Source organism: Eptatretus burgeri, chromosome 5 (assembly GCF_056783735.1).
Source record: "Eptatretus burgeri isolate ZD-2024b chromosome 5, Ebu_testis_v1, whole genome shotgun sequence".
Lineage (NCBI taxonomy): Eukaryota > Metazoa > Chordata > Myxini > Myxiniformes > Myxinidae > Eptatretus > Eptatretus burgeri.
The window spans coordinates 28378130-28388136 of NC_140965.1; the positions used below are offsets into that span (position 1 = coordinate 28378130).

At 49.6% G+C, this 10007-nt stretch overlaps 1 protein-coding gene and 1 long non-coding RNA gene across 2 annotated transcripts in view; one reads left to right on the forward strand and one right to left on the reverse strand.

The window, feature by feature from the left end:
- Positions 1-1311, reverse strand: part of LOC147026135 (uncharacterized) — a 9561-nt gene extending 8250 nt beyond the window's left edge. Inside the window, exons 1-2 of the long non-coding RNA XR_015058125.1 lie at positions 1040-1311; positions 760-872 (exon numbers count right to left, since the gene is read on the reverse strand). This is a non-coding gene — a long non-coding RNA (uncharacterized LOC147026135). The remainder of the gene's footprint in view (positions 1-759; positions 873-1039) is intronic.
- The window catches only part of LOC147026136 (uncharacterized), a 9759-nt gene extending 2005 nt beyond the window's left edge, over positions 1-7754 (forward strand). Inside the window, exons 2-3 of the mRNA XM_085881247.1 lie at positions 3682-4905; positions 5645-7754. Of these exons, the coding sequence (XP_085737373.1) occupies positions 3925-4905; positions 5645-5665 (1002 nt within the window). The 5' untranslated portion in view covers positions 3682-3924 and the 3' untranslated portion in view covers positions 5666-7754. The remainder of the gene's footprint in view (positions 1-3681; positions 4906-5644) is intronic.
- Positions 7755-10007: the final 2253 nt, after the last annotated feature.

Sequence of the window (10007 nt, forward strand, 5' to 3'; positions counted from 1 at the left end):
TTCCTCTGTCTGTCTCTGTCTCTGTCTCTGTCTCTCTCTCTCTGTCTCTGTCTGTTTCTCTATCTCTCTCTCTCTCCCCATATCTTTCTACCTCTCCTTCCCTCTCTTTTGTGGGGCCTTGAAGTCTCTTCACACCTCCTTGTGAAGCAGTGAAGGAAGGAGTGTGACATATCACGGAGGTATGCTCCTTTGCTGAGGACATTAGAGGCTGGCATCGGGAATCAAGAATTCTTATGCGTGTGCTCGTGTCGCAGCGTTATCACAAGACGCAGTCGTAATGAAGTTGACATGGATGCGGAAATCACGAACTCAACACACCGTGCCACCCCAGTTCTTGTGGGAGCAGTTACAGCCGAAGGAAGGAAGGAAACAGACCGCCAGGGGTGTGTCTGGTTTGGGCAGAGCAGCACAAATCGTCCCACGCCCTGACTTTAATCGCGCCGGCAGATAATGTCGCGTACGTCCCCCTCCTCTCCCGAGCTCCTCGCTCTCCTCAACCCCTCCCCCAGCACCAGACCTCCTCGGTCCTCCCCCGTAACCCTCCACGCTGAGCCCTCTCGCGCGAAACAGCGGCGGCCGTCAGGCCAATGTAATTGGTGCAGATTTAGACGGTTCGGCTCGGTTTGGTGGTGGTGATGTGAGGATGGTTGAAATACGAGGGGAGAGGGTGTTGATGCAGAGGAGGGAGGGTGGGGTGGTAAGGCACGATTGACAAGGCTTGTCAGGGCGACGTAACGCACGCCTTTCACTCGTTCTCACCGGATTCGCGTCCCGCCTCGGGCGAGCCGATCTGCCATGCAGGGGAGGGCGCCAAGCCCCGTTAATCCCCCGCCCATCCCGATCCCGCCGTTTATAATTCACGAGAAACGTGTCTGTGGAAAAAAAAAAAAAAACTTTCCGCCTTCCAAGCCGACAACACATCGGATACTCAACGACACTGCCCGGCAAGATTGCTCTCAACTGCTTTGTGCTTCAAGTTTCGATCTTGCATCATCATACAAAAAAAAAAAAAAATTCATAAATAAAACTCCCTCCTCACCGCCTTGCAACCATTTCGCTCCCACGGCCTTTCGGTGCAAGGCAGGCCGTGTATTGATTGGCAGCTTTTCAGGAGCATTCGGAGGAATCGCAACCAATTAACTCATCCCAGCCGCAGGGCAAACACGGCAGTGCGGGCGAGTGTGACTCGGACCCGAGCACAACCGCCAGGACAGGGGCGCGAAAGCGAAACGCACAAAGTGCTTTTGTTCGTTCTCAAGCGAGCCTTGATGAAGGGGAAGGAGAGGTTAACCAGCGGCCGCTCCGACAGCGCAGCCGTCACGCAGAGGCTTCGAACGCAGCGCTCCTCACGGGCAGGGATGCGTGGCGGGCCAAGACCGGGGGTCAACAGGAAGGCGTGCCAAAGTTCGCTCCGGCGCGTTCTTAAAGATGCTGGGCCTAATGATTGTGGTGGAGGGGGGAGGCGGGAGCAAACTTTGCACTTGCGCGATGCCACCACACCACCACCCCTCGTCCGCGACTGTGCTGTGCGTTTGTTTTGCCAGATAAGTCGAGCTTGCCGTGGCCTCGTGAAGGGGGGGCACGTGAGGGAAACCTGATAAAAAAAAAAACAACCAAAAAAAGTTTCTGTTTTGTCGGGAAAGCCCGGGACGCCTGTTTACCCTGGCATCCTTTACGACACCGGAGGCCTTGAAACGGTGCCCAGTGTTCGTGGCTTTTCGGAAACACACATATGGTCACACAGTCCGCTCTATATTTATCGGACAGACGAGGAAACGCCGTTAAAGCGTACGGTGGAATGGGGGCGGTCACCCTCAAACCGCAACGTGCCGAGACCGCTTGTGGCATCTCCGAGGTCGAATCGAGCGAGCCGCAGCCGCTCGCTTCGTGTTCAGGTCTTTGCAGCTGCTCGGGCAGGCGGTTGGGCCTGCAGGCGGGCAACTTGCACGGCTGTTTCATAATAACACCGGGTTGCACCTGCTGCAGAGATCTGGCTTCGCCTCGGGTCGAGGCGGGGTTCGAGGTTTACCGCCGCAGCCTTATCTTATAACGCGCGACCTTCGGCCTGAGATCTCCCTTTGTGCGGTCGTCTGTTTGGATTAATTCTGCCTAATTGTCTCTCGAGTGACCTGTAGGGGACGCCTTGCCGTGCAGCCTGATGGGTCACCACCCGGGTTGAAAAAAAAAAAAAAACGACCCTAATTTACGCGCTCAGTGGAGCGGAGTATAAATTTGGCTGCCTATAAAACTGAGCGAATAGTGTTCCGAATTCCGGATTTATCGCCAAACCGATCTCGTTCGCGCCAAGGCTGGAGACCGGGCGGCTCAGCAGTCACGCGGATTCAGCGTCTCTGGAGCATAGGGAACCGCTTTAAAAGTTAATGACGGATAGCGTCTGTGGGTTTATTTTCGCAATTTCCCCTGCGGAGCGTCGAGCGTGACGGCCTTGTTGTGAAAGGCGTCGCGACGCTAAATGTTGACATTTTGTGTCTAATGCTGATTGACGTCCGACGTGCGATCTTTGCTCGGACCACGTGATTCGCCTGTCTACCTGTTGAGCCTCGCGGAGTGTACGCTCCCCGTTCCTCGGACAAATTGCGCACGCACGTGCTCGCGGCGCGCCCTTAATTGCGTCCGCTGGGAGATACTGCAACACAAAGGCTCTGTATTGTCGCCAGGCGGGAAGGACGAGTGGGTGGGTGTTGGGGAGGAGGTTGAAGAAGAAGAAGAAGAGGAGGAGGAGGAGCATGACGAGGAGGTAGTATTCCGCTTGTTGTAGAAGTAAACGGTGGGAATTTGGAAAAGAGAAAGAGAAAATGCCGAACGAGCCAAGGCAAGATGACAAGTCCTAGCAGGCCACGGCTTAGCAGACACGCGGACTGCACTAATGAGACAAATTACCTGGGAAAGGCAGCAACGTAAGGCTGGTTGGGCACTGCCGCTCACAGTTATCCACACACCATGGTGTTGGTGAGTGCGAGTGAGGTGGTGGAGAGAAAGAGGGGGTGGAGTGAGAATGAGGCACATTTGGAAGTGCAAGTGGGAGTTGGGGTGAGGAGAGAGAGAGAGAGAGAGAGAGAGAGAGAGAGAGAGAGAGAGAGAGAGAGAGAGAGAGAGAGAGAGAGAGAGAGAGAGAGAGAGAGAGAGAGAGAGAGAGAGAGAGAGAGAAAGATCAGTTGGGGGAGGGTTTGGGGGGAGTTACGGGGGTTTTGCACAGCCAGGCGGAGGGGAGAGCGAGAAAGCGGAAAGGGAATGTATTACGGCGCTGTGCGGCCCATTATCGCACGCGCGGCAAATAGCCCAGGGGAATCGCACTTACACTCCGCCAGGCTTAACCATTGCGCAGCCTGGCGCCATGATCAGACTGGCGGCCCTTTTGACTGACTTTTCCATCATGCGCCCGGGAGTGCAGCTTGCAGACAGATCGATTCGTAAATGAACTCTGGATTCAAAGAAAACGTTGAATGCCAGAGAAACCGGTCTCCCACGCATGCGGCCGTTCACCAGGGGTGTGCATCCATGTAGGCGTTTCCAATTAACACCTTCAAAGTACCAATGCGTGCTGCATTTCTGAAAGGGTTAAATCAGAAAAAAATGTACCATCGTGTGTGCACCTGCGAGTGCATTTGGCACCCGATTATAATAGATGGCCTTTCATTGCTGGTTGTGTTTGTTTCGCAGATACACTCACTTTGCGAGCATTTCTTGCGATGGGGACAACGTTCTGCGGACCACAGAAAAGTGAAGCTCTGCTCTGAAACCGACGAAGAGTCGTTTTCTCTGCGGCAGTCGAATGTGATTTTGTTCGTGTAAGGTTCGTTCGAATCCTCAACGGCTTGCTTTTTGGAGACGACGGGGCTACGACAACATACCGAGAAGCAAACGGCAACAACTGCGAGGAAAGAAAAATTGTAATTCTGAATAATGGCTCAATCCTTGAAAGTTTTTGACTTGTCGAAAGGCAAAGGACAGCCTGGTTTGATAAAGCACTTGGGTATAGATCATGATATGATTGGTTGCGGAGACCTCAGTGGATTCAATAAGCACCAGTACGCATGTGCTGTGGAGGCGTTTGCTCGTGATGGTGGACAGCTGTTTATGAAAGCGAGAAATGGCCCCAATATGCTTCTTCAGGGAAACGGTGCATACTTGGGTCCACCGACCCTCTTCCCTGGTGGTGGCAGTGGTCTCAATGACCACATGGTCATGGTTCCAAAGCCAATACCCATGCTGCCCGTGCCTATCGGTCAATCCTTCATGCACATGGTTCCCTACCTATCCCGCGATGCAATTCTTCCATCACATGGGCCACTTTCATCCACTGACATAGCAAGTAGCAAAGCTGTATCGGCTGCACATGCACTTCTCAGCTGCGGTCTACCAGTGACGCCAAATGAAATGCTAGGTCCGAAGGGCATGCTTCTCCGCCTCGAGCTGCCCAGCATGATGCACGCGGCGGCGGCTGCTGCTGCCATCATGCCGCACGCTCACCTGCCGAGACCTAAAACCCAAAGTCAGCCACAACCACAGGGTCCTACGCAGGGCAGCGCCTTCCAGTTGGCAGGTACTGCACCGGAGACAATTGCCGCAGCGACCATGGCCGATCCTGGAAACAATGGTGGAGGAATGACGATGGGACTCGGTGGCCCTGCGCCAGTATCCACGGATTCCGCAGCGAAAAGGTCAGCATCGGCGACGGCCATGGCTGCCGGAGGAGGCGGCGTGGGTGCCGCGGCTGGTTCTGCTGCCAAGAAGAAGAGGAAGCGATGTGGAGTGTGCCCACCATGCCTCCGCCGTCTAAACTGCGGCGAGTGTCGCAGCTGCAAGAACCGGCGCACGGGCCATCAGATCTGCAAGCTGCGCAAATGCGAGGAGCTTAAGAAAAAGCCAACATCGTTCGCCGAGGTAAACCATTCTTAGCTGTGAATAAAAAATTCCAACCTTGGGCTTAATCATTCCGACTCATTGTGTAATGCAATTTTGGATCTGACAATGCCAAAACATTGTTACATACTCTTATAAGCAGTTGTTATGTTTGTTTACGTGTATTATAATGCATTGATAACAACAAAGACGCAACACTGCAGTCCATTGAAATTTATCGCACATATTCCTTTGAACACATTGTATTGTTTCACGCAAAGTTAGAGGTTGAGTATTACAATTACATCATATGAAACCCTACCTATATATTGCAGTGTCGTGTGCCGATGTACACAAATACAAGCAAAACAAATAATTCTTTATTAGTTGGTTTTGCCTCTTTGATGCAATTGTTGAGTAATATACAAAAGGGCCATTTGATTTGTTATACAATTGGGATACCCACAATAGCCTATTGGTGTGTCGAATTGTAAGAATTTTTTTTTTTTTCTTTCTGATCATATGTGCAACGAAGTGCTGATCCGTCCAGGGTGGGTTCCAGAGAGTCCTGGCCTCTATTGTTATTATTATTACTACAATTTATCAAATGTTGTCATTTCTTGCACGAATGCGGGTATCTGCTTGGTAGAACCTTTTGAAGCCTTCTTCCTCCCACCCCAGTTCTCACTCCCCCTGCCCCTAACTCCCCCAACATATGTTACATGGCGTTTTTCTCTTCTGCATTTAACTAATGCTCCTCGTGCTTTGATTGCACTTACAGAGCGTCCTTTTTGAGCACTGAAAGCTTCGCTGGATTAATTGCCAATGGAGAACCGCATCGAACGGCAAACCTTGGTCTTCCGTCGTATTGTGGACATGCGGAGACCGTGTGTGGGGGAAGCGGGTGGTGAGGGAGAGAGAGATTGAGAGAGCCAAGCAGATGCAGCAGTAAACGGCCAAAAAAGAAAGGAAAAAGAATGGTTCAAGCACTATTACTAACAAACATAATCCCAAGGTAGATGTGAAAAGAGATGTCACTGAAAGATTTGGTTATTTTCCTCTTCGATAATTGGTCACTTTCTCTTTGACACAGTATTTATCGTCACCAAAAGATGTACGCTTCTGTGTGCACACATTATAAGTCTTATCTCATCACATTTCAGATAAACCTTTGCAACAGTGCGAGCTTCCCCCCATCATAACAAACAGCTTGTATCTGGCATATGCACAGAAAAATCAGATGCCCGTGAGTTGTTCACAATCATTTGGGGGAGATTATCATCAAAGGGTCCATACTCGTGCGGTTTTGCTATCACAAACACCTTCCGAAGGTACGGGGAATATCATGGAAGCAGCAGTACGGGCAGTGCCGTTTTCGATTGGACGATTTGTGCGCGCATCACCTCCAAACCGCCAAAATACCGATTCGGAATTGGTGCGTGTGAAGAGGTAATCGATTTTTCCCTTGAGAAACTGCCATTAAGAGGAACACCACGTGAATGCAGGGCCAAGTTTCATATCCGGGAGAGATGGCCGCGCTTCGCGTGGAATCCTGGACTCGTCTCCAGGCTCCTTTGTCTGCTTGCAACGACCTTTCAAAGAAGGGGTCCGCTTACATCGCAATGCATCTTCTCCATGGGTCTCGCCATTCAACATCCATCGATCTGGCTTGCCTAATTGCGCACGTTGCTGTGAAGTTCTTTTCTTAAATTTCATTGTTTAATTCAGTTTCCTTGAGCTCGATTTTCCACATCTCCTGTAAAACCCTGTGCCCCGGCCTGTTTCTTGATACTTTGGATGAGTCAGTACATGCTGTTTTTCCTGGGGAGGTGGAGGGTCCTTAAAGGAGTTATATTTCCATCAATTAATGGGTGCAGCTATTACTAGTCAAATGGTGGCACACAAAAGTCCATAGGGTGCTTAAAACAACCATCGAACAAACATGTATGTAGGCTTTATGTTCTTTCTACAGCTCTTATACATTTGACGTCATCACTGTGCGAAAGGTATATTCATTCTGAGCCTTCGTGGATGGAAGATGCGAATTAAATCTCATGATTATGGCCAAATCGTCATCACTGCACATCCCAAACAGCAAACAGGACTAAAAATAAGAATAAATAAATTGACTAAGGTGGGTTTTACTGAAGACACTGCAGGTTTAGAAGAGTTGGGTAGAAACCCCATTTCAGTTAGATGGAACTCAACGTGAACTGACCTTGAAGCGGCTGGCTACTATCAACACTGACAAGCTTCGGAGCGAACCTCCCACGGGTTCAGCCAAGTCGAGTCCGCCACGTCCCACCGTGCTCACTTTTCACTCCGTACCCCCACTTATAAAACAGCCTATGCTTTCATGAGTTGCAATTGAATTGCACATTGCCTGGATATCACGACGCCTCTCGGGTGTCGGTAAGGACAGCGAGGATGGAAAAGGCTCCATGCTGGACAAAACAGTGGTATCGCTCAATGTAAATGTACTTAGTCTATTGTAAATTATTGTACATTTCCGATTGTACGTCGGAGTTGACTGTTGATGTAGAGCACTGCTAAGTAACTTTTTTCTGCTAAAAAAAAAAAACTTTTTTTGTTGTTGTTGAGTTCTTACTTCGAGGCTTATTTCCCCGTTGAACAGTGGTCGCTGTACTTTCGCTAGTTAAGGCGTCAGCTGTTTTGTACGTTTCCAGGAAAAGATTTCCAACCGTGGTACCTTTCGTTGCTGTCCAATCGGTGCGTTCCTCGTGGTCCCTTTGTAAACGGTATATTTTGTTATGGATGGAACGAAATGCATACTGTACATAGATCTACATATTTTTAATTATTATTATTTTTTTTTTGGTTTTGAGAAGATTGCGTTTACATTTAAATATTAAAGCGAAATTTACTGTGCATCAATGTTTCCTGTGTTTTTTTTTTTATCTTGACAATGGTTGATCACAATTTTTTGCCTGTGATATGAACTCCATACAGGTGATTAGACTGGTGGGCACCTATGTGTTGTTGGGCTTTATTAGTCCTCCACTGGTTTCACCAAAGGAGACTATAGGTTTGCTCTCTGTCTGGTCGTCCGTCTGTCCATCCATCTGTCCTACCTGTGGTTTTTCAGACTTTTTTTTTCCCATACCCGGTAACATATTCAACTGAAACTTAGTACCCGGCTTTATCATGATAAGTTACAGATCAAGTTCGAGTTTCAGAGCGTTTCGTCAATTTTTCAGTTATGCCCATTTTGGACTTTGGAAAATATCACATTGGTAAGGGACACGTATTGCAAAGCAATTCTCTCTTGTTTTATTTTTTGTTTTTTAGCTCACAGATTACCTCCACAGTCGTAAACTAGCTAATCTTGCCAGCACGTCACCACCATTGGCTATAAGAAAGGGTTATCATTATTAGGGCCTTCGCCTGACAGAAGCCAAACGTTGTCAATACTGTTGTTTGGCTGCGTAGTCTTACTGAATCGAGCAATTAAACTGGCTCTGGGTAGCAATCGTTATTTTATTTTTCTGCTTCTGTGTTGATCCGTCGGTTTGTCGATCAATCCTCAAACTGGAACAAATTCCTGAGGTATAACAAAAGGTGCAATTTAACGCCAATCCTTCAGCCAACCCTTCGGAAATAGCTCAGGTAACCATGATGACCGGGTAGACTGGACGAGTTCGCGCCAACATCAGGAAGGACCATTTTATCACACCACCTCTCCCAATTGGGATATCTCAGATTTGGCTTAGTCCCCGTGAAATGCCGAGTCACGTGGTTTGAACCCCACTGCTGTGTTGTGTGTTATGCCCGGCCCATGCTATGCTAATGAGATAATACCAGTCGCATTAATTATGCTAATGATCGCTGATTAGTGCGCTCGGCTTCTCGCGGGTTCGCGGATGGAGGATGTACGCGCAGATTAGGAATATCATATTCTTCATGGTAAATGCTCTGATTCGCAGTCATCGCAACCCCGGAACTCGCAGCTTGGCTTACGGTCTTCTGGTTTATATAAATCCATCTTCGCAGCTTCCTGAAATGCTATATCCTCCAGAACGCCATTAGCGCCCGGAGTTTATATGAAGCCCAAGGCCATTTGCGTCTGCCAACGCCCGGAACCTGACGATGGTCGCCTGCAGCGAGCCGGACAACCTCAGCCCTGGGGCTAGTACTCATTTGTCTTCGCCCAGCCACCTTGGAATGTGCGCCCTGGGATCACCAGCTTGTGAAACGGCCGCCTGATCTGCGGGTTCTTCCCTCTGTAGCGGTTCTCGCCGCAGGGTTCCGGATATCCCAGAGGACGATGCCAGGGTCAGGATGTTCCTGGTGCTGCCTCGGGGGACAGGAACAGAACAGTGGGCGGCTGAGCTAACTTGCGCCCTGGGCGCAGAGCTGCGGCCTAATCAGAGCATGGCAAGAAGGCCGTGCGGTTTCCATGGCAACTATCAGTAGGGTTAGCTTAAGGTTAAACACATGAAAATCCCTGAGAGCAACTCGAAACCCCGCCCGTAGATCAATTCTATCACGTCCCGTTCAAATCTCTCTCTCTCTCTCTCTCTCTCTCTCTCTCTCTCTCTCTCTCTCTCTCTCTCTCTCTCTCTCTCTGTCTCTGTCTCTGTCTCTGTCTCTGTCTCTGTCTCTGTCTCTGTCTCTGTCTCTGTCTCTGTCTCTGTCTCTGTCTCTCTCTCTCTCTCTCTCTCTCTCTCTCTCTCTCTCTCTCTCTCTCTCTCTCTCTCTCTCTCTCTCTCTCTCTCTCTCTCTCTCTCTGTCTCTGTCTCTGTCTCTGTCTCTGTCTCTGTCTCTGTCTCTGTCTCTGTCTCTGTCTCTGTCTCTGTCTCTGTCTCTGTCTCTGTCTCTGTCTCTGTCTCTCTCTCTCTCTCTCTCTCTCTCTCTGTCTCTCTCTCTCTCTCTCTCTCTGTCTCTCTCTCTCTCCCTCTCTCTCTCTCTGTCTCTGTCTCTGTCTCTCTCTCTCTCTCTCTCTCTCTCTCTCTCTCTCTCTCTCTCTCTCTCTCTCTCTCTCTCTCTCTCTCTCTCTCTCTCTCTCTCTCTCTCTCTCTCTCTCTCTCTCTCTCTCTCTCTCTCTCTCTCTCTCTGTCTCTGTCTCTGTCTCTGTCTCTGTCTCTGTCTCTGTCTCTGTCTCTGTCTCTGTCTCTGTCTCTGTC